Source organism: Chionomys nivalis, chromosome 24 (assembly GCF_950005125.1).
Source record: "Chionomys nivalis chromosome 24, mChiNiv1.1, whole genome shotgun sequence".
In the NCBI taxonomy this organism is placed as follows: domain Eukaryota; kingdom Metazoa; phylum Chordata; class Mammalia; order Rodentia; family Cricetidae; genus Chionomys; species Chionomys nivalis.
The window spans coordinates 37083408-37108666 of record NC_080109.1 but is presented as its reverse complement, the minus strand read 5'-3'; the positions used below and the strand labels follow the sequence as shown (position 1 = coordinate 37108666).

The 25259-nt window shown below is 38.8% G+C and overlaps 1 protein-coding gene across 5 annotated transcripts in view; it reads left to right on the top strand.

Moving 5' to 3' along the window:
- LOC130865925 (EGF-like and EMI domain-containing protein 1) overlaps nt 1-25259 on the top strand; it is a 639134-nt gene that overhangs the window by 458701 nt on the left and 155174 nt on the right. For 4 of the 5 annotated variants that reach the window (XM_057757082.1, XM_057757080.1, XM_057757083.1 and 1 more), the window contains exon 6: nt 5122-5244. The exons of the other annotated variant lie outside the window; for it this stretch is intronic. In XM_057757082.1, the coding sequence (XP_057613065.1) occupies nt 5122-5244 (123 nt within the window). The remainder of the gene's footprint in view (nt 1-5121; nt 5245-25259) is intronic. 5 annotated transcript variants of the gene reach the window in all.

The following is a 25259-nucleotide window of genomic DNA, read 5'->3' as shown; positions in this document are numbered from 1 at the left end:
ACATGAAGTACACTTGATAATAACATTTTAATGTAATATTGACATTTCTGGTTTTTAACTCTGTTGGGCAGAGTCTGGAGGGAGGGAAACTCACTTGTGGTAGCCACAGCATGAGAGCCTGGCATCATGCCAGCTCAACTCACATTCATCCTAAATCAGACACACTCCAGGAGGAAAGATCTAAGTTTCCTTTCTATTTTACAGGAGCAGATTGGTTTTGTGAGAAACAACACTGACATTTCCATGATATTATTATCATAGGGGTTATTATGAACAGTTTTAGAAGTCAGTTCCTGTAGGTTTCATAGTGATAGAGTACCTGTTAATTTTCATTATTATTATATGTGTCTGTACATGTAAGTATACATGCATACCCAAATCCACATGCCTGGAATTTTATTGGAGTACTGATTTAAATATTTGGGTTGACTTGGTCGACTTGGTTAAGCTACTGTGTGATCGATTCAGACCTTGACAACAATAATCCTCCTGAAATGCAGGGCTGGGCAGGATTACCTGTGCGCTTGCTCCTTCTGGCACACTGCCAATCACTTCCAGATCACCTTGGGGCTAGTTGTATACCAGGATCTCAACTCAGAGCCCCAGAGCCAGAGAACCAGCATCCACCTTTAACAACATCTCTGGGTAATCAAAGCCTTAACTACACCGGATGATCCTGGCTCAGGCTGCACATTAGAGCCACTTAGAGTGTGCTCTAACACTGTTTTCTTTCCCAGACCTAATAAGGAGACTGATTAGATCAGACTAAAGTTGGAACCTTGGCATCAGCATTTTTAAATGCATGCCAAGTGGCTCTAATGTGCACGCAGGTTTGACAACTACTGATTTAACAATGTCGGAACAGCCAGCAAAGTTACTGTTTTCTAAAAGAGGATAACAAAGGAAAAAGTCAAGCCAATATCTTAATGTTTGGTGGCCCTTCACAGATGATCGAATTTTTAACTTTTAATAAGTTCGCTTGGCTGCTGTGTGAACACGGACAGCTATCTTTCAACCTGATTTTTGACAAAGAAGCAAAAAGTATAAAATGGAAAAAAGAAAGCGTATTTCACAAATGGTGCTGGCATAACTGGATATCAACATGTAGAAGAATGAAAATATATCCATATCTATCACCATGCATAAAACTCAGGCCCAAATGGATCAAAGACCTCAACATAAAGCCAACCACACTGAACCTCATAGAAGAGAAAGTGGGAAGTACACTTGAATGCATTGGCATAGGAGATCACTTCCTAAATATAACCCTAGTAGCTCAGACACTGAGAGAAACAATTAATAAATGGGACCTCCGGAACCTGAAAAGCTTCTGTAAAGCAAAGGACATGGTAAACAAGGCAAAACAGCAGCCTACAGAATGGGAAAAGATCTTCACCAACCTCACATTGGACAGAGGGCTGATCTCCAAAATATACAAAGAACTCAAGATATTGGTCATCAAAAGAACAAATAATCCAATAAAAAATGAAGTACAGACCTAAACAGAGAACTCTCAACAGAGGAATCTAAAATGGCTGAAAGATACTTAAGGAAATGCTCAACAACCTTAGCCATCAGAGAAATGCAGATCAAAACAACTCTGAGATTCCATCTCACACCTGTAAGAATGGCCAAGATCAAAAATATTAATGACAACTTATGATGGAGAGGAAGTGGAGCAAAGGGAACACTCCTGCACCGCTGGTGGGTGTGCAAATTGGTGTGGCCCCTTTGGATATCAATATTGTGATTTTTCATAAAATTAGAAAACAACCTATCTTAAGACCCAGCAATACCACATTGGGTATATATCCAAAGGATGCTCAATCTTATCACAAGGATGTGTGATCAAATATGTTCATAGATGCATTGTCATATCCAGAACCTAGAAACAACTTAAATGCCCCTCAACTGAAGAATGGAAAAAGAAAATGTGGTACATTTACACAATGGAGTACTACTACACAACAGAAAAAATATGACATCTCGAAATTTGCAGGCAAATGGAAGGATCTAGAAAACATCATATTGAGTGAGGTAACCCAGATCCAGAAAGACAAATATCATATGTACTCACTCATAAGTGGCTTTTAGACATAAAGCAAAGTAAACCAACCTACAATTCACGACAATGAGACAACAATGAGGACCCTAAGAGAGACATACATGGACCTAACCAACATGGGAAGTAGAAAAAGCCAAGATCTCTTGAGTAAATTGGGGGCAGGGGGACCATGGGAGAAGGTAGAAGGGGAGCAGAGAAATATGTAGAGCTCACTAAAATCAATATAAAAAAAAAAAAACCTTGAAAGAAAAAAAGAATATTTTCCCCAAGACTATCTGACTATCTCACTCAAAGAACAGAGGCTATTTGATAGTGTGTGTGTGTGTGTGTGCATACGCACACATGCGTATAGACACCAGAGTGCATAGTTACAGGCTGACTAATAATATAAACATTTCAAAACTTTTGTAGAGAAAGTTAACTGTCAAGTCTGTACCATTATATCTTGGGAGCATAGTCAGTGATTGAAAAAAAATAAAAGATTCATTACATCTTTGGTGAGAAAGTATTAAAACTTTCTGAGTAAGTCATGGGAGGGCAGTTATCAGGTAAACTTTATTTTAAAGTTGCATTTTTTATACACAAGTAACATCTATGTGGCTTTCTCTCTTACAACAAACTTGAGCCCCAGAGATATGGTGAAACAAGTTTGTCTAGGGCCTGCAGAGATGGCTCAGCAGTTAAGAACAGAGGACTGTGTTTCTGTTCCTAGCACCCACATGGAGGCTCACAGCCAGCCATCTGTAGATCCAGTTCTAGGGGACGTGATGCTGTCTTCTGTGGGCACTGCATGCTCATGAGCCAGAGACATACATACAGGCAATACACACACAGACAATAAAATAAAAAAAAAGCTTTAAAAGAATTGTCTAATGCCCTATGCCATCAAAGGAAGGCCCATTCTGTCATGGAATTCACCTGTCTGCCCACCTCAGAAGAAAGAATTTATGCCTTTTCACGTATTTTAAGACCCTTTTCAGTTTATATATACACAAATAAAACATTGCTGTATGATTCATGATAGTTGTAATGTCATTTATCATGTAAAGTATATTATGCTTGGGTTTTATTTATATGTCCAAAATGAAAGACCTGGGAAGAATGTCTAATCTAGAGGTTGACAGTTAAGATTCAGAATTATATTTCAACTCTGAAGAATAATATTCCAAAGACAAAAGATGAAAACATAACCTGTATAGATATTAAATCCCTGCACAAAGAATAGGCAACAAATAAAGAATTCTGATATAGCGTTATTTTATATGAAAAAGACCTACAGACTAGGTTACCACAGACTCAGAATGCAATAAAAATTCTCACATTTTTCACATTAGTAATTCTTGTCACTGAAATAGAATTTACTTTTAGAATATTAGGACTTCATCCAAAATATTTTATATTTCAAAAGATATGCCAGAAAATATTCTGCCACTTTTATTTGAGAAAAGAGAAAGTCAATGCCTAGCAAATGAAAACTCTTTTGCTGCCTTTGGTTAAATATTTCTCACCAATCCTGGGGTTTTGACCTGGTGATATGTAGAGACGGCCATTGTCGTAGCTTTCTGTGTTCCTTCTGGGAAAATGAACTTTCCAATGAGTGACTCATACTTTAGCAAAGACTATTCACATAAAATATCTTTTCCAGAAGGTTTCAGTTTAAGGGCAATAAGAGTCTAACTCCCCCATGAAATCCACACCCCAAGCCAGGACATAGCTGTTACTCTGATGCTTTCAGAAAGATGTTGCTCCCTTTCCTGCCTCCTCCCTGCCCACTCCCTGCCCCCTCCCTGCCCTCCTCCCTGCCCTCCTTTCTGCCCTCCTCCCCAACCCCTCCCTGCCCCCTCTCTGCCCCCAATCTGCTTCCTCTCTGCCACCTCCCTGCCCCCTTCCTGCCCCCTCCCTGCCTCCTCCCTGCCCCTTACTGCCCCCTCTCTGCCACCTCCCTGTCCCCATCCTACCCCCTCCCTGCCCCTTACTGCCCCCTCTCTGCAGCCTCCCTGCTCTCTTCCCTACTCCCTTCTCTGCCTTTCTCCCTGCCCCCTTCCTGCCCCCTCCCTTCTTTCTTCCCTCCCAGTTTTATAGCCTAGATTAACCTGGAATTTGGGTTTCTCTTGCTTTATAATCCAGACCTCTGTGATTACAGGCATTAACTATCACTGTAACCCCTCATTTCCACCTATACAAATCACCAAATAAGAAAGTTTAGAATCTTTTTTTTGTAATTCATAGACAACCTGAAACTTGTTGTCTTGTAATTTTAAATATGGAAGTAGTGATTGCTTGAGGCACAATAAAGTGTAAGTGCTGGTAAATGAAATTTCTTTTCAGTGAGAAATCAATATTATATTTGTGTATCTTGGTAGTATTTATTACTGATAATAAAAGGTAGGTAATTGTAAATTTTTCTTGACTATTTTCCATTTTATTCTAAAAGTTAATAACCAGTGTTTTATACAAACACACTGTTTTAGGTAACAGCCACTTGAACAAGAAGCTAAATTAGTGGGAAGCAATGTACTGATGTTTTTCTGAGAATGCTAAGCATGGTTTCATTTGAGTCATCTGTCTTTGCTCTGATGTCTACTGTAGCACATGAGAAGGAGACTCAAGGTCTTAACTCCATTACTGGCTTTATTCAGCGCTGTCAGACCAAGAATAGGTGTTTATCTACTAGTGTGTGCTTCTCCTGAGAGAGAGGCTCATTGTAATTCTCTCAGATTTCCTTCCGCAAAAAAAATATCTTTATCTCGGATCTGTCTAATTAGCCAATGCATGAGGAACAGAAAATCGTGAGACAATCACAATGCTCGTGGTTGCTGTTCTAAAATAAAAGAAGCATCAACAACAACAAAAAATCCTCAATAACATTTCTATCTTTATTTTGTTGTTTACAGTGTGGAGCAAAATGGATCAAACAAGCATAGATTTGTGGTAACAGAGATGGTGCTTTTGTATAATATAACACATACTGTGAATCAAAGAAATATTTGTGCCACTTCTCTAAAGTTGACATTGGAGTGACATTGTAATCCTGGCCATCTGTCTTCCTCCTCTAGACATCGATGAATGTGCAGTGGTGAACGGAGGCTGCCAACAGCGCTGTATTAACACTCTGGGCACCTTCCACTGCGTGTGTGATACAGGGTACAGACGCCATGCTGACGAACGCACCTGCATAAGTGAGTAAATATTAGAGCCAGCTTGAAGCCATTTTCAATGAAAATCGACCTGCCCATGCGAGGGGCAGAGGAGAAAGACTTTTCTATTATAAAAAATATCTATAGAAGCTGGTAGCATTCGAGTTCAGTTCTACCTTCTAGAATGCAAAAGGCGTTTTGCTATTAAAAGATAGACAAGGATGGAGAAAGAAGTGCAGAAATTAAGATTTACAAGCATAACTTGATTCTCCACATATGTGATTATGTACTGTATAATTTTTGGCATATTTGGTGGAGTATAAATTTGTTATTTATTACTTATACAAACAAGTATGACACCTGACTAAAATGATGGGGTAACTTAAACCATGATAATTACTAGGTACAGTGATCTCATGTAGAAGTGTAGTCAGAAATAAATCCAAGACTAAAACTCAGACATCAACACAATTATAATAGATTATATTCCAAAGAACTTAAAGTTACCCAAGTGCACTTAAGACTATACATATTTAATATAGGTTACAGCATATTCATTCTGCCACAAAATATGCTGAAATGTAATTTTGGAGCAGTAAAATGATCATTCATCTATTCATTTACATGATTTCAAGATTATGGATTTCCTGAAATAAGTAAATGCTACTTTTGGAAATGAAAAGAAAGAAATAGAGTTTTAAGAACGCTTTTCCTCATATGACTATCAAGACTCCTTGTTTTCTCTGAAATAGTCTAAATAAAAGTGTTTTTATTTTTCAGCAAGTTATGATTTTTCTCCTGACATAACGATACCTTCCGGTTTTATCTCAGGTCCCTGTTTAAAGTAATTATTATATTAACAACTTAGTACCCGGTATAGGACAGTTTCATTACTTTCTTTGTTTATATAAGTTTTATTAACCATTCCATCCTTACCTAACTTTTATTAGTAGCTTACAAAGTATTTTACAATGTGAAGTAGTGTGGGCGCACATACGCCTTCTGCCCTTCCTATCAGGTGTGAGAGGAGATCAACAAGCAGACAAGGATGCTCTAGTCATGATCGGCTCTTGATGAGAGCAAGCAGGCTGTGAATGTGAGAAAGAACGGACAGAGAGGGCAAGAGGGAAGAGAGGTCCCTTTTCAAAGTCAGATGAAGGCACAAATAGAAGGCAGACCCTAATAGCTAGGAAGTGAATCAGCATGGTGGTGGTCATGAAAAGCTCTTGGGGCAGGTCAGTGGCCCTAGCACATCTATTCAATGGAAGCATCCTCTTGTTTTTGCAAGATCAGTGGCATTTCCATTCCTAGGTCATGTACTACTAGCATCTCCTCAAACTGTAGCCCAGTCCACAGCTGTGCAGGAGCAGCAGGGGCTGATGTATGCAAATGAGATATTTGTTGGGAAAGGACAAACTTAAGCCGGTGAAAGTTTTCTCTAAAGTAAAATCATTTTTGAAGTAATGGTTTATATGAGTCAGTAATATTGGGTCTTTGTGGAAGGGCAAAATAAACAGCAAGCATAGCTAACTTTTGTCTGGGTGTAAAATTAGTTTTCTAAACTCTTAGCAATCAGTAGCTGCTCCAACTAGACGCTCTTCTCCCCTTTGCCATCCTGGTTATTGTGTTAATGACATTTGGGCAAAATGGAGCTTCATTGGATTGGGATATTATGGTTTACCCCACTTATTTCTTGTCCTTAAGAGCCACATCTAACTGCATATACATGAGGCTGCTATGACAGCAACTTAGCTTCTGCTCTGTGTGTGGGTCAGGGGACAACCTCTGACATTGTCCTCAAAAACTCTCTTCATCACCTTTGAGGTAGATGCTCTCATTACCCTAGAGTCACCAAGTAGACGAGCCCCAGTGAGTCCCAGGGATTAGCCTGTCTCTTCAGCAGCCCAGATGTGAAGTGCAAGTATGCACCACCCATGCCACAGATTTCTAAATGTGTTCTGGGCATTTAACTCTGGTTCTCATCTTTGTGAGGCAAGCATTTTAGTGACTGAGCTATAACCCTGTCCTCTGGCCCTCACAAGCACATACATACAAATGCACATATAAAATTGTATATGCATGTGCACACATGGTTCGTTGTAGTCAGAGACTGCTCGTTTGTTTCCCCTCTGTGCAGTCACGAAATAATCACACTGAAACCATATTAATCGCAACACTGCTTGGCCAATGACTCTAGCGTATTCCTAGCTAGCTCTTACATCTTAAAGTAACCATTTCTATTAATCCGTGTATCAGCATGTGGTTGGGGCCTACTAGTAAGGTCCCATCCAGTGTCAGGCATCTGTCTCCTGAGGCAGCTACACGATGACTTTTTGACTCTGCCTTACTCTCTCCTCCTCTATCTGCTTGGAATTCCCTCCTTGCCCTATTCTGAGTTGCAATAGGCCCAAAGCAGCTTCTTTATTAACCAGTGGCATTCACAGCATACAGAGAGGGAGTCCCACATCAGTTGCTGATGTCCTTAAGCAGCACATTTCTCATGTCATATCACCTTGCACCTTTCTGAAGGCAGCATCAGGTACTATACTGGGGAGAAGCACTCTCCATGAGGGCATCGCAGCAAATGAAGCCATTGTTGAGTAGTGGAGCCTAGACACAGTATGGTGAAACCAAGAGGAGAGGGGTCCAGACATTCACATAATGAATAAGATGAGTTGGGAAAAAGTGAAAAACAGAGACTATGTTTTACCGAGCTTAAACAGAGCAGCAGTATCCGGGCTTACATGAGTTTGTGTGCCAGGTCTTATCTATGCAGACTCAGGACTGTAGCACACGTGGGCACATGAGCTGCAGGAAGTCACCCAATATCTCCACATCCTGTTTTCCTGATGAAGAAATGGATAAATCACTCTTAGAATGACTTCAGCACTATCATATTAATATTTTACAGAGTTCACAAAATTGTGAACTCATTATAAGCTATCTGCTGAGGAAAATCTCTACTGGATTGTGCATATCTATAACCCTTCTTTATAACTCTTATTTTATTTAAAAATGGTTAAGAAACATGGACTTTTACAAGCCCAAGCAGGAGAGCAGAATGTTAGAACTTTATGATTAGTTTAATTATAATAAAAAACCAGTGGGCATTTAAATGATTTGATTATATATGCATACTTAGGTGCTCTTTTGAAAACAGTTTTCCATATATCATTGAGCTGTATTTAGGAAGAATTTGAGGAGTGATGGAGCCCATTTTCCTATCTCAAAGATAAAAAGTTTCAGAGCCAAAGATGTCAAAAGACTTTCATGAAGTAAGAAAAGAGTTTTCCTAAAAATCTACTTAAGTTCACTTTGGATATGTTTTCTTTAAATTTCTGATAAATGCAAATGAAGCATAGCTCACAAAGACACTGCTAAATCAAATTCATGGCCCATATTAGTAAATAAAACTTTCACCATAGCTATTGATAGCACAAACCAACATGATGTCATCAGCCTGGATGGAAGTGCCTATGTGTTACCTCCCTCTGCAGTTCTGTGACAGGCTCCCCAAGAGCTTGACAATCCCATTCTCTGTCACCCTTTCTCTCTCTGGACTGCACTTTTTTCTGAACGTAGAACATAGCTGAGCCCCAAGTCTGTCTTTCAAAGCTCATTTTATTAAGGTTTCTCAGTGATACTAGCTAAAGGCATTCTCCCCAATGTCATGGTGTTCGTGCTTTTTAAGTGTGAATCATAGCACACATATTTTGTTAGCTATAAATATATATAATATATATAGCCTATTTATTCTTATCTACATATTCATATATATACAAAAATCTGGCCTTTGTGGCCAGACAAAGTCAATGATAACGTCCTGTTAAATCCAAGGCATGTTGTTCGCATTTTCTTTTAGGCCCCTGACACTGTTGGTCACTTTTTTTTTTTTTCCTGAATCTCCCATTGGCTTCTTGGCAGTCCACTGTCCACTCTTAGTGGCTGCATTGCTGGGCTGTTCTGGTGAGCACAGTTCTGACGTTACATATCTAGCACCCTTCCTCTCTCTCTCTCTCTCTCTCTCTCTCTCTCTCTCTCTCTCTCTCTCTCTTTCTCTCTCTCTCTCTCTCTTCCAACCTCCCTCCTTCCCTCCCTCCCTCCCTCCCTCCCCCCTCCCTCCCTTCCTATCTCTTTCTTTCTTTTCTTAGAAGTTCACCCAAAAGGATTTGCTTCCTAGGGAAATATATGACCTTGTTCCAGTGCTCTAAGCCTTGGGACTTTGGCAATGTCCTCTGTTATAAAATATAGCATCTCTGTGTACTTTTTAGTTGGCTATTGTCTTATTATTGACATATATATTAGAACCTAAATAATGGTAATATAAAATGACAGCATCTATTTCCAATCATTATCATTGAATGGCTAGGGAACAGAGACTAATGAAAATCACCTAAACTTTTAGTATATGGTTATGTAATTCACATTTTTAGTAACTTGTAAAGCTTTGGATATAAGTTGGCATACCACTTAAATTGTCTTGAGTTTCCATTGTTAACACCAGTCTCAGAAAAATGTTCATCTCAGCTATCCGTTTATAAGCATACCTGTCTTCTGGTGTGTTTGCTGAAATCAGTCTTCTCAGAGAGACGAGATAATTAAACCACTGAAAACCTAAATGCTTCCATACGACTCTTTCCCTCCTTTACACCTTCCGCACATAAGACGATTCATATTTTTCCCCAGAAATAAACTAATGCAATCACAGATGTCCACAATGAAATACCTCAGAAAAAGGAGGCTTTTGATTTTTGTCAGTCTTTAGAACAGTCATGGCTCCACGCTACTTACTTGGAGAAGTCAGAAAGTGTATTTATTATCTCCTCTTTGGTCCCATTAAATGAAGGAAAGAGTAACAGTCCTCTGCTGTACAATTCTATGTGGCTACCCCATTGACATACTTCAGTTAAATATATCTAAATGTCACTGTTGTATTTTAATTAACTACAAATATGAAGACATTGGGCAACAAGGATGATATAGACGCACAGCTAAGACGCTTCAAAGTGGTATCCTTAGTGAATCTCTGAGCTTAAACATCCTTGCGTGAGCCTTTTATGAGCTCTGCCTTTTAAGATAATGCTGAATTTAAAACCTTGAAAATGAGAAAACCATTAGATGTGCTGGCCTTCGCACAATGGGCTTCTTTGTTTTCTCTCAGTGCTCTGATGGTGTCTGGGTTTCATTGCGTGTGAGAAGGAGAAGCTTCTAAGACATGCAGAGAGACTTGACTGCCTTCATACTGGAGAAGGAGGTTAAAGACTTCATTGTAACTACCTTTCAATTAACTGCATTATTTATGAAGAGAAATTAGAAACAGAATTCATTTTGGATGACAGCTGATGTGTTGAGCGGGTCTATGTCAGGTTAAAAAAGTTGTTTAGTTTGTCAGATTGATGGCATTTCTCCGTCATTATCAAATTCATCAGCCTTGCAATATTAAGCACTTTAGTGTGGTGGGCGCTAAATTTAGTCCTTGGAAGTTGAATTTGAGAAGTACTTCCCTTCTGCCTCTTCATAGCCATTGAAGAAGATTAAGAATTTATCAAGTTTTAATCCAATGTTGAGTTTTAGGATCAATTCAGCATTTGTCCACTCAAATATCAGAAACACACTGAAAATCTTTTCTGGATTTTTCTTCTGCATTTTTTTCTCAGACTTCAAACTATGGAAGTGAAGCCTGGTAGTTTTGAGGGACTGAGGTCTCGGTTCTGGCTACACCATAGGAAAGCTGAGGGGTCTCAATGCACTTCTTTTGTCTCTCTCATTTTCAGAATCTGTTTCATCTCCATCTCTCCTTCTTTATCTCTAATACTGTCAGGACAATAACTCACAAAATCAATATTATGCATTGCACATGAGCATGTCCATCATAAAGGAAAATATCATTATCTCCCCCCACTTCCGCAAAAAAATGGATGCTGCTAGGCTGTGGTGACTCACGCCTTTAATCCCAACACTCAGCAGGAAGAGGCAGGTCTACAAGAGCTAGTTCCAGGACAGGTGCCAAAGCTACACAGAGAAACCCTGTTTCAAAAACAAAAACGAACAAAAAAACAGAAAACAAAACAAAAAAAGAGGAAAATAAAAGTGATGCCTATAGAGTATGGAGGAGACCTAGTATGGGCTCTTAGGGTAAATGAGTAAACAAGAAAGGTTCTTTAAGGACCATGGAGTGATGATCTCCACTTTCTATGCCTATGGTTAGGACAGACAGATCACACACCCATATGCACACACACAGAACATATGTACACACTTTCTTACATGGAAAAAAAGCCTAATAGTTCACATGGTGGTCTCCATAGATGGCATTTCTCCTTTGTCTCTAAGGAAAAGTTGTCTTCACATAACTTATTTTTATGGCATTTTCTTCCACTTATAAAATATTTATTATATACAATATCAAATTTAAAAACCCAACATAAAGAGCAATTTTGTCCTGTGTTACCTAGCTGACTTTTTAGTTCATTGTATAATAACAGCAGAATAAGATAAACTTTAAAATAAAGACATTAAATTCATAGCTAGCACACAACAGATCCCCAATAAATTGTGGCTCAGACCAATGATTTTGAGTTGTTATGTGTCTACTCCATCATTTCCCGGTGGAGCACTTATTCAAAGTAGAAGTGTTGAGCATGAGGGAGTTTTAATTGTGTGTAACTGAAAGTGTAGCATGTTAACTTTACATTCCTCATTCACGAATGTGTATTACGACCCTTGGGATTTGAGGAGGAGGTTATCTGGGAATACATACAGGGAAAGTATCTGTCCCCTCTTTGTAGGCTAAGAACAGTAACTTTACTACAATGATATATATATAGACTATGTGAACTGATCTAGTTACTTCATATAAATAGCTCAGTTTAGCAGCATGGAGCCCATGAGAAAAAGTGATAAATCTTTTTTTTAATCACTTATCAGGTAAAATCCTAAATGGGTGTGTGACAGCGAGAGGCACTCAGAAATTATTAGATGGCACCTTTTGCTGACCATAGCCATAGGACCAAATACTATAACAGGTGGTCAGTCCTCGTAAATCGAAATTTCGATGAGCCATGACAATGGATGAGTGCTTGTAGATACTAGATTATGGCGGATTTTGAAAACTCAAATTTAACATCACCGGAAAAGAAGCTCAGTTACTGATTTTGCACACCTTACCCACAATTCTAGTGCAATGGTGTTGGTGGTGAATGATAGAATTCAGTGTTGTTGGTTTGGTTTGGTTTCAGAACAAATCGAATTCTTAGCTGAGGGTCACAGTTTGATCACACCTGGAAATCTGGGGATTTATCCCAGGACCTAGCTCTTTGCTCAGGGGCAAACTCGTTCTCTGCTGTTTTCCTGATGAAACTCCACCACTGGGTTCATTCCATCCTGCCTCTCCTCCTTCTTCATCTTCCTTTTATTGAAATTAGATTTGCTTTCTCTTGCATAGCATATCCTGATTATGGTTTCTCCTCCTGCTACTCCTCCCATTTCCTCCCCATCAGCCCCCCTAACCCGATTTGGATCCACCCCATTTTTGTCTTTCATTAGAAAACAAACAGGCTTCTATAGGATTATAATATAATACAGTATAATATAATAGTATAATATGACATGATAAAACAAAAACTAACTAACACATTAGAATTGGACGGGAAAAACCAACAGAGAGAAAAGAGCCCAAGAGGAGACACAAGAATCAGAGGCTCACTCACCCCGTAAAACACTAAGCTAGAAGCCATAACATACACAGAGGACCTGGTGCAGACCTGTGCAGGCCCTGTGCGTGCTGCTTCAGTCTCTGTGCGTTCATGTGAGTTTTGATCATTTTTTTTTCAGAGAGTTTTTCTTCCATCCTTCTTGGTGTCTTCCATCCCATCTGCCTCTTACACTCATTTGCTTCCTCTTCCTAGGGGCGGGTTCATTGAACCCCAAGCCTAGGGAGTTGATGTGGACTTCCTGTGTAGGGCTGAGTGTCTCAGCATCTCCACCTCTCACTCTCTGAGTAATATCGCTAAATCTGTGTTTGTTCCCATCTGGTGTAAGAGGAAGCTTCTCTGAAAGCTGAGCACAGGATGTCTGGAGTCATTTTATCATTGAGCGTGTTTTGGTTTGGTTTGTTTACCCTAGGTTCCTGAGCTATCTAGTCTCGGATTCTTGGTACCCTATGTGGGTCCCATCTCCATGGAGTGGGCTTAACTCATATAGATATTGGTTGGTTACTCCCACAAAGCCTTGAGCTGCCATTGCCTTAGCACATTTGGCAGACACCACTGCAGATCTAAGGGTTTGCGGCTTGCGTGGTGTTTGTGGGTCTCCTTTGGTAGCATGGAAAGTAACTTCCTGTACCAAAGATGCTGGAACACACAAGTGCCTGCAGAGGCCACAGTTTTGTAGTCATGATTTCAGATACGTAAGATGTGTGAATTGCCATTTTCCATGACCCTGACTAGTCAAGGTAAGAGTAGCTTAGGGTAGCTGGCAAGAGGCTCAATGTTTAAGAACACTTGTTGCATTTGTAGACAACCAGAGTTCAGTTAGCAGCCCCCATGCCAGATGGCTCACAGCCATCTATGACATCTGTGCAGGGTTCTGATACCCACTCCTGGCCTCTGCAGGCACTACCACAAACATAAACACGCACATGTTGAGACATACCGTTGATGAAAATGAAAAATATCTTTAAAAGCTCTAGCAAAGAATCCCTCACAGTGGAAGATAAAGGCTCCATCTTGCCTGTGCCTCACATTAGAATCATGTTGTTTTTAATCTCTGCAGTCGTGACTGAGGCAAAGTGTTTTTATCTAGTGTCAAGTATAGAATCAGTGTTCAACAAATAAAAATTCCTGCAAAAGGCTTTGCTTTTTTTGGAGATGGATATTTTCTCTGTCTTGTGATCCTCTCTTAATTTGTTTTAAAGAGTTAATGGTGCTTGTCTTTGGCTCCAAGGAAACCGAGAGAAATATTGAAGTTTTAATTAATGTGATTCCATTTAACCTATATTCTTAATTTAGAATCTTAATTCATTTTTTTAATTTTTGGATGGCTATTTATGTATTTTTTCCGTTTGCTTAAATCTTATTGTTAGCAATTATAATTTACAATTTTATTTAATCTGTATCATGTCTCAAGTTCTCTATCCAAGTTGATACAAATATAAATGTGATTTTTAAAAAAGCAATTCAATTCAAGTCTGTCCTTACCAACCAACCAGCCTCCTATCAAAAATCAAGTGACATCATGGACAATATTTGAAACCATAAGTATACTACAGATGTACAAAGACCAACCAACTGTATCATTTATATATGGGTCCTCTGAAGTATTGGGCGACTCTGTCATTGCCAATGAAAAGAGAGACAGCACTATAAAAGAACAAAGGTTTTTCTGCATGTCACATGACTAGAAGAATAGCTTGAATTCATAGAGCCTCGCTGAGTGACCACTCCACTAAGGACAGAATATATGTGGTTATTAATGAGAGTCAAGGGCAAAGGATGGTTTAAGTTCATTCATGTCTCCAACCAGAAGACACAGCAAAATCAGGAGTATGTCAGGAAACCAGCTGTAAGATGGTCCATAGCTCTGAAGGTCAGAGTTGGAAAGGCAAACAGCAAAGAGCAAAGTTAGGGTTAAAATTTGAGCAAAGGATAAAAAGGAAGACAAGAAACACCATGAACCGAGACACTGAAACCCTACTAGGAAACATAAGTAAGCCAGACTGCTGATGCCACCTTCGGGACCATATAGTGCCTGCTCCTGTAGGCATGCTGGCGAGGAATACTGGAATATGGGAAAGTCCCTGGGAATTCCTCTGGACTGAGAGGTCATGGGAGTTGAGCAAATGTAGTCCCAACCCCAGTGTCCCGATGCTTAAACAATTACAGAGATGAAACACTCTGGAGTCCTGATAATTGGGCTTGGCCTGCAGTTTTGGTCATGTCCATAGGCATTAATGATTACCATACTTTAAAAATATTATCCCTAGCCCTCCCAGTCATCTCGTAAGGCAGGGATTATTTACCATCACTATTTGTGGCAGACTGGACCTGCTGTGTCCTAGAGGTCAATGTCAGAGTTTCAGAATAGGACTTGGGTTTGCAGGTTAGCAAATTACCGCTCCTGGCACCTTAGGGGAGCAGACTGGACTACGATGTACACTTTTTGAGATGAATACAGGGCATAGATGACAAGCAAATGTGTCTGCCACGTAATTGTGACAAAATTCTCTCTTCTCGGTTTTATACCGTGGTGCTCTAGAGTCTTTTTTCACGTTCTGCTTTGGAGTTTGAGGAAATCCTCTATTTGTGTTAAAGAATAAAACTTGATTCGTGACATCAGTACCTCACAGATTCTGTTTAGGTGTAGCATGTTAGCTGTCTAGTTGGCCAATTAGTCAAGTCAACTCTGCTTATGTGGGACCCACAGAACATGTCTTTGGGGGGAGGCTCAGTTGTCGAATCGTGTGTGTTTAAACAAACAAAAAGACGTGTCTACTATAAGTGATGTGTTTGAGTCTTATTGTTAAGGCTTTTTAAGGAAGGAGAAGATAGTAAAATGTAAAGGGTTCATATAAGTTCCGCATATGCAGAATTAAGGAGCCTGGTAAAGAAATTATTGTATGAAAATTCAGTATGAAAATAATGGGGCTGGAGAAATGGCTGTGCTTGCTACACAAGTATGAGGACTTCAGTTGGGATTCTTAGAACCTACATTAAAAGTGAGGCATGGTAATAGACGATTGTAATCCCAGTGTTGGGGAGTCAGAGACAAAAGGGCCCCAAGAGCTCCTGACCAGCCCTTCTGGATGAACTGGTGAAGGTCCAGGTTCACTGCGAGATTTATCTCAAACAATGAAGTAGACAGTAACTGACAAAAACATCTGATGTCAGTCTCTCTGCATACACACAGTACATAGACACCTTCACACACATATACATCCACCTAAGAATATGCATACATGTATAGCCTCCAGATGGGGACACACACACACACATACAAAGACTGGACAGTGTTTCTCCCACAAGATCCAAAGATAATCCAAAAAGACCCAACACCAGGCATGAAAGCCTTCTTTTCAGCTGTTGGCTAGGGTTGTTCAAGAGACTCACAAAACATTATAGGCTATTGTTACCTCCCTCGGCTGCTACAGAATTGCAAGGGAAACCCCTACAGCTGAAGACACAAAGCACTTTCGATACAGGGCCCAGAGGCCCCAGAACTAGAACTGACCTGAAAGCCTCCTACCTGAGGATTAACTTCCATGTTACCAGAAGGCACTATGATGCAAGTTTTCAGAGGAGAAAAGCAACCAACTGTCCAACCCAACTGTGATGCCTGTGAAATACAACAGCAACTCGTATAACACAGTAACCCTAAGGGTGAAACAGGAGCATCCATATGTTGGCAGTAACCAATAGCTCTCTAGTTTGAATAAGACCCATTGCACTAGTTTGAATGTATTTGGCCTCCTAAGCTCATAGGGAGTGGCACTATTCTGAGGTGTGGCTTTGTTAGAGTAGGTATGGCTTTGTTGGAGGAAGTGAGTCACTGTGGAGGCAGACTTTGAGGTCTCATATATGCTCAAGTCACGCCAAGTAGTTCAGTTCACTTCCTGTTGCCTGTGCAAGATCTAGAACTCTCAGCTATCTCTCCAGCACCATGTCTGCCCGCACACTGCCCTGTCCCACCATGATGATAACAGACTCTGATCTGTAAGCCACCCAATTAAGTGTTTTCCTTTATAAGAGTTACCACAATCATGGTGTCTTTTCACAGTAATCAAAACTCGAAGACACCTACCCATCAACAGATAAATCTTGCCTAATACTCAAAACCTGTCCACCTACCCAGGGCAAGCTGAAGTCATGGATCTTAGGGGAAAACCTACAGTGACCCCTAAACCAGCATAGGCTACAAAACATCATAGTTGACATTGTCACAGAGTATCAAGGTTAACTTTATTGAGTCTATATAATCTTTTGGATAAACATTATAAACATCAAGTCATAAACCTTTACTCTTTCATTTAATAACTTCATGATTTGTAAAACAACACAGGGCATTTCAGGATTTATTCTTGTTTGGTATTGTGAAATTTGAAACTTTCACATAACGTGGTTCCAGCTTTACCAGAAGTTTTACCAAGTTGGTCTCTACAAAATGAAGTTCATAGATTATAATCCAATGGTACAGTTATGATTTGCTGGCTTTGCTTTGCAGTATCCTAGGGTTCATTTTCATTTCTTTTGGATGTTAATACAATACATGATTCAAAGTTTTAATATTTAAAAGGGAATGATTTGACTAACTTTCTACCTCCAATATTTTCTATATTATATTTTGGGGGGAGGGGTAGCATTTTAACATTTTTCCTAGACTCAGTAAAAATAATGCAAATTATTTTTTGTACTAAGTCTGATTAATGAGCCCTCTTTTCTCTATGGAGAAGCTTTTGATTCCTTAAAGTTGCATTTTAAAAGTCAAGTCAGGAAGCAGTCTAGTCTCAACCTGGTCTTATTTATAAAAGAAAATGATTTAATAATCTTCATTTCTCATTATAACTTCCATGAGACCCTGTAGTAAAAGACAGTTTTTTTTTTCATTTCTTGGTTTGGAAATTTGGCTTGCAAAGCACCGTATCACACAGGCAGAGAACAAAGGATTATAATGTGGAAGGAAAGAATCTGTAGTTGGCTTCTTACCTGCACCCCAAATGTTGAGACAGACTGTCCTGCCTTCGTTACACTCTTGATTAAGCCCAAGGTACAAAGAATTCCAACTTGTATGGAATCATTGAACTACAAAATGTAAGGTGTGGGAGGGCAGGCTTCGCCGTGCTGCCTGACTGACATGTTTGCTACCTCGTCTCCTTGTAGCCAGCATACATTAGTACATGCAGACTCCAATGCCATACGATGTACCGTGCAACAGAAGCAAAAATTATGAGATCAAGCATAATTGATATTCCACATGATCCATTAAAACAGGTCTCATTTAATGCACTTTCAGTAGGCTAGCCTGAATGGCGGCACCTTTATCCACTTTGCAGCGAGACTGAGCAATTCCCTCAACCATCCCCATCCGGGGGACCTTGAACTGAGAGCACATGTTTAATGATGCCCGGACTAGCTATTGATTAAACACTGACAATGTTCAGAGGAATTGAGAATCAAAAAGCCTCCCCCATGGCCAGCTCTGCCATGCTCACTTCTTAATAGATGGCAAAGGAGGGTTCTAAATGAGATCTGCCGCCCTGAACATCCTCAGAACTCCACAGGAGTGGCATTAATTTCTGCTTTGCAGCCCTTTGCAGCTGCCATGTCTAAAATGGCCATCATTCTGCAGGAATGAATACGGATGTCCCTCCTTCTTAATTTTTCATTTTTGTAGTCCTCATTTTTTGGGTAAAAATAATTATATTACTTTATTCCATTCAGTGATCGTATATCAAATGTGTAATAATCAAAGCTTGCTCTTAACAAATATATAAGCCAAGGCAAAGAAAGTTCTTAGGGGATTCATTTATCTGAATACTCATTTCCTGAGTCAAATCAAACAAACAAACAAAAACAAGGAAATGGCTAAAAGAAAGTGAATCATGAATGAAAATATCATGGGGAGATCTCAAAGGCAGGTCAGGATCTGCCAGAGGTGCAGATATTTTGAAGACACTCTTTTGTCTGCGTGGAAAACTGTGACCCAGAACTGAGAACTGAAGCTGTAAAATATGTGGTTTCCAATGATGGAAACACCCAGCTGTTTTAACTTCAACAAACATGGAGGGCATACCTAGAGGGTGTTGGGGATGTTGCCATGATCTTCCCCTTTTTTTTTTTTTTAAATGTAAAAGAAATGGACACTTTTTTAGATCTTCCCCTTTTAAAGTCACTTAATCCCTGCAACAATCCTGTGAAATAACCATAAGAATACTTTTAAAGATGTGAAACTGAAGCTTGGAGGAATTAAATAAATCTCCTTATTATCAAACACTCAGTAAACAGGTGAGAACAAAGGCGTGCGGCCAGAAGCTGTCAGAGCTAGCTGGCCACCCAGATGTTTTGATTAACAGTCTAGTGAGCTGATGATCCCAAAACATCTTTCTTAGTTTAATAATATGTAATGAAAGGTTGAATGGAAAGGTTGGATTTTTAAAGTAGATATTTTTTGTTTAAATGTTTTTATTTATGACTTTTTGTTAAAGGTTATATGCCTAGGATAAAAAAAAATTGAGGAAGTTGTAAGTATAAGTATTGCAGAAGCAATCACGACCTGCCACTAGGAGGAAGCCGTTGTTAATATCTAGACTTTTGCTCCAATCTTTTTATCTGTCGGTTATTTCTTTCTGATTGAGCCTTTACCAATTTTGTAATATATAAGGCAATGATCACACATCACATACATTCACATGTACCTTCATATATACAGAGATATATAGATATATTTTAACTTAAAACTATTTACTAAGAACATTTAGAGGCAGATACTTCTGTATGTTTATGTAAGCATATATATTGTGAAATGTTTCTATCTTTCCAATACTGTTATTTTTTTGTACCTGTTATTAGAAATAATATCTTTCTGAGAAATTGTCAATAGATGTTTATTTATAAAAAAGGCAAAACAATGAATATATGTTTAATAATTAATATATATTTAATTTTTTATTCTTTATTCCTTTGGTCAAAATTTTAGTGGAAATTCTTAATCCATTACAATTTCATAACGTTTTCCACCTTACCACTGTTGACACCAAATTTCGCTGTCCTTTTCAGCCTCTTACTGATAAAATAAGTGAGAACGGACTCACCGTTTCATTTCTTTTCTCAAGTTCAGATTCTAGAATTTTCCCCTAACTTTTCAAAATTGTGAATTTCATCTTAAGATATTTCAATGCTTTTAATGAAAACAGAATTATATCACTTTGTCCCTCCTTTCCTCCCTCCAGCCCCTCCAAGCTTCCCTCCCTCAATCACTCTCACTAACCTCCTCTTCTCAGGTTGAAAGTCTCTTATTCTTTGATCATTATTGCTAATTGTGTGTGTGAACATAGGTACACACACATATATATATATGCACTATATATACATATATAAATATGTATATATATATATACATATAAAATATATATATATATATATATATACACACACACACACACACACACACGTACATACTGCGTTTATGGTCTTAGGACTTGCCATTCTACAGCGACACCCATTAAGGGGACTCACTCCTAGAAGAGGCTAATGCTCCTTCTCCCAGTAGTCATTAGTTCCTTGTAGTTCTTTTTTGAAGGTGGAACCCTGCTGTGGGACAATGGTCCATACCCTGTCACTTGTATTTTAAATAAACGTTGGTTGGCCAATAGCCAGGCAGGAAGTAGAGGTGGAACAATGAGAACCACTGTCCTGGAGCCTTTATTGAAGTCCAGGTCTTTCGCCGCTCAGATCCACTGTGGCAGGTAGGGATTCCTAGGAAGCAAATTCTGAGACGCGTTCTCCAGATGCTTTACAAAACAGTGTGAGAAAGAGCACCAGCAAAGGGGGCTATGAGTGGCAGAACTCAACAGAGGACCAGCTGGGTTACAAGGTGCCTGAGCAACCTCCCTGGGCTGTCAGAAGTGGAACAGCCCTTGATACTGTCCCCGCCATTGTTGCGGGATGCCTGAGCTTTACATGTGCAAAGGACCAATCATCAGATAGAAACTGTTGCAGGGTAGGAGTGTGACCCTGGGAAAGATGGCTCTTCTCAGTTAGTGGCAGTTTCTAAAGAGAGGCTAAACTGAAAACTGTCACCTGCCAACAACTAAATAAACAGTTAAGAGAACGGTGCATTTTAGTTCTCATGTGGAAGCACACCACAGTGACTTGAAATACTTTTGAAATAGCATCTCAGTATGTTACTGTAGTTTGTAGTGTATGTCAAGAACCCTATGCAGTCTTTATTTTTAAACTTCTTGCTTAGTTCTCTTTCTCTTTTCATATGTGTGTGTATATATACTGTTTACTTTTTTGCATGTAAGTTGCAAATAATTGTTTTCCATATTTTGAATATATTATTCACATTTTATTTAGTATATTGTATTTCTTAGATTTTTGTATTTTCTTTTTTGTATGATCTATGTTTTAGATAAATATTTAAAAGTAAGTTTATTAAGTCTTTTCAGAGTTTTATTTTACCAAACTTAATATTTTATCTACTAAAAATATTTCTTCTGGAGTATAATTTAAGGCAATAACTTAAATTATGGATATATATGTATGTGTGTGTGTCTGAATGTGTTTGAATATGCATTTGTGATGTATGTGTGTGTGTATGTGTGTATTACTCTTTTATTTTTATTTTTTATTTTGTTTTGTTGGATTTTCAAGACAGGGTTTCTCTGTAGCTTTGGAGCCTGTCCTGGAACTAGCTCTTATAAACCAGGCTGGCCTCGAACTCACAGAGATCTGCCTTCCTCTACCTCCCGAGTGCTGGGATTAAAGGCGTGTGCCACCACCACCTGGCTTGTATTAGTCTTTTCAGAGTTTTATTTTATTAAACTTAATATTTTATCTACTCAAAATTTTTTCTGGAGTATACTTTAAGGCAATAACTTAAATTATGGATATGCATATGTGTGTGTCTGTATGTGCTTGAATGTGTATGTGTGATGCATGTATGTGTATATATGTGTGCAATATATGTATGTGTGGTGTGTATATATGTGTGTATGGTATATGTGTGCATGCATAGATGTGTGGATGACATATGTGTATTGTGTGATTCATATCTCTGTTCCTGTATGTATATGAATGTATATGCATACTTGCGTGTTTACATATATGTGTGTATATTATATATGTGTGTAGTCTGTATCTGTATGTGTGTGTGATATATGTATGTGGATATATATGATGTATGTGTATATGTGTGACGTCTATGTGTGTTTGTGTGTTTCCCAGATAACTCAGCAATTTTTCTAAAACCACATGTGATTTATTTCTAATCTTCTTCAGGCTTTCATATACCATAGTAACTGCATCATTGTGTCAAATTTTGTCTGTGATATGGAATTCTTCAATTAATCTATTTGCATTTGTGTCAAAACTGTATAACCTGAAATAATGTATTATGGTAGTTAGCTGGGTAGTATTACCCAGCTAATCTAAGTCACCAAAGTGATATAAATAAACCTGTAGTTGATTATGTTTCTTACACATCTAAAATCTATATCTTTGCTTATATTAAGAATATATAGCACTCGGGAGGCAGAGGCAGGCGGATCTCTGGGAGTTCGAGTCCAGCCTGGTCTACAAGAGCTAGTTCTGGGACAGGCACCAAAGCTACAGAGAAACCCTCTCTCGAAAAAAAAAAAAATATATATATATATATATATATATATATATATATATATAGTCTTTCATTTCTCACTGTTAAATCTATGTATTTGGGTATTTGACAGATGTTTAAATTCTATCTGGAAGTCTTTCTTTCTATTGTTTCTCCCCCCCCATATGTTTTTCTTGGTAGCTTATTACTAATTTTAAAATTAACTTTGAGCTTGTTTTTTTTCAAATTGTTTATATTTTATCCTCCAAATCATACATGGAATAAAAGAAAAACACACATTTTCTGAATGTTGAATGAATAATTTCCTTTTAATGTCATCTCTATGGCTCTTAAGTTCTCTAAGTTGCAAGCAATGTCAAGATTATCCCACAATGTGAAAAGAATGAAAAATGGCTACATAAAAATATACTAAAATTATATGTAGATATCTACTTGTCTTTCATTTTTCTAAAATGTTGCCGCTCAAAAAAATTTTTATGTTTATAAAGTGGCCAGCTGACCTTCACACCATATGTCTATGGGGTGAAACTCACAAGATCTTGTGTGCACGCTGCTGTAGTTGAGTTGACTTTCAAGGGTGTCATTGAGCCTAATTTTGAACGGCTCCAAATACAGAAGGAAAGTTTGAAGCCTATAGAATGAGTTAGATGGCTGTTTTTTAACTCGGTTTTTCATTTACTTCATACGTAGATTGAGAGATGGGTAAGACACATAATTTATGGAGATGAGCAAAGCATCAAACTGTGGGGTCTCCTCTTAAAAAGCTGTGAAGAAATTCAGGTAGTGATAAAGTACTCCACTTCGGCCTGCAGATGCCTAAGTCAAAGCTTCCCATGACCAAGCACAGCCCGTCTGTGCAGGGCTGGGTGTGACGACATGGAAGGACCAGCTATGATTATGGCCCTGGGGAAACCACAGGTTGACTGCAGGCGAATGTTTAATAGTGATGGTTTATTGGCCTGAAGAACCCTTTATTGTTGTCTCTAATTCAGAGTTGGTTTTAGAAATTTGATTTCTAAACCATACTCATTTCTAAGTCCCAACATAGTTTCTCATTTCCGGTTCCTTGATAATCCTGTATCAGAATTCATGTGATAACAGTTTCTTGCAGAGTACCTTCTCATGAGCTTGTGAGGATAAAATACAATTAGAATCTTATGTGTGCTGTTAACATGTCATTTTTGATGGAGCATTCCAAATGCTCCTAGAAGGGTGTTTCATATCAGCAGTAGGCATGTATGTGCGAGGGACTGGAACAGCAACCAAATTTTTCTCTCATTACCACAACTTCCTGGAAGGATATTGTTCTCCAAATGTTATAAGCAATGCCATTAAGAAAGAATTACATCTTATTAAAATGAGGATGTTATAGACAAAGATTATGTTGTTTGTTTTGAGTTTGGACTAATATATGAGATGGTTTTTTGAGGGGTAGGGGAATAGTTTAAAAATATATTATCCAAAAACCCCTCCGGAATCAGTTGGAAATAGAAATATATTTCCTTTGGCAGTTGATTTCTCAGCGTACTAGTTATGCCCAAACAAGTAGAGGGATTTTTTTTTCTTGACATCTGTTTTATTTCATTCCCTGCCTTTTCCAGTGTTCACGCTGTCAGCTCTTGCTCTGTTAACAATGGGGCTTATGAGCCAGGGTTTTTTGAGATCCCCGTTGAATGCTTCAGACATGGGTGCCTTCCACACTGCTAGCTCACAGGAGACGGCAGAGGCTGAAAGGAACGTTCTGTCAGTGCGCAGGCTCCACTGCAAAGTAGCAGCCCTGGAGAGCAGTAAACCTGTCTTCAATACAACATGGCAGTTTGCCAGATTGTTTGAAGGAATACTTTCCCCACAATCCACTTCACTCATTGCTGGCCATAAACAGCTACTGCTCTTTGGATTTTTGTTTTGAAAAACGTTTGTGGCCCTAGATTGACAGGCATTTCCTTTGAAGGAGGGGCAGCCACCTATCTCAATACTATTTGTGGTGGTGAGCTGTGATAGGAGTCAAGGATTCAGGATGATCCTGGGTATCCTATTGAGTTGTAAAAATTCCCCAAACAAAGATATTCGGAATATTGTTTAGCTGTGCACTTGTAAGCAGTTTGAGTGAGGGCTCTTATTCACTGATATATGTTTTCTTTCAAGAGAAACACTGAATATATTCATTGCAATTCATAGTAGTGGTTTTGATTAAATGTATGCCTCTGTCTTTTATTTTTTATTGAATTAATTAAGATTCCCTAAAAAGGCTTGGAATTTTTTTTTTTTAACAGTGCCAGCTCAGCTTTTTAGCAGGAACATTTGCACTACAAGCGAAAGACCTGAATTTGGTCTCAAGAACCACATGAAACAGCTAGATGACCCCTACTTGTAACACCAGGGAGATCCTGTCTCAAAACAATGTACATGGTTCCGAGGGAAAAATGTGAAACTTGTCCACTGGTCTAAACACTCATGCGTGCACACACAGCTTCACTTTCTATGCAACAGATAATTTTCCTGCACTCCTCTCTAAAGAAAGGAAATGCAGAGCCCAGCACTGCTCATCCTCCAGATGGTTACAAAAAATCTTGTAACAGAAATCTTGAGACAGAAATCGTCTCAAGTCACATTTTTTGTGTTATATTTTATTTTGTTTTATTTCTTATCCCTGGAGTTTAATGTTTTCCCATCTTTCAGTCTCCTTATTAGCAAGCCTCCAGCCAGATGACAATGGTCCTGCACCCAGC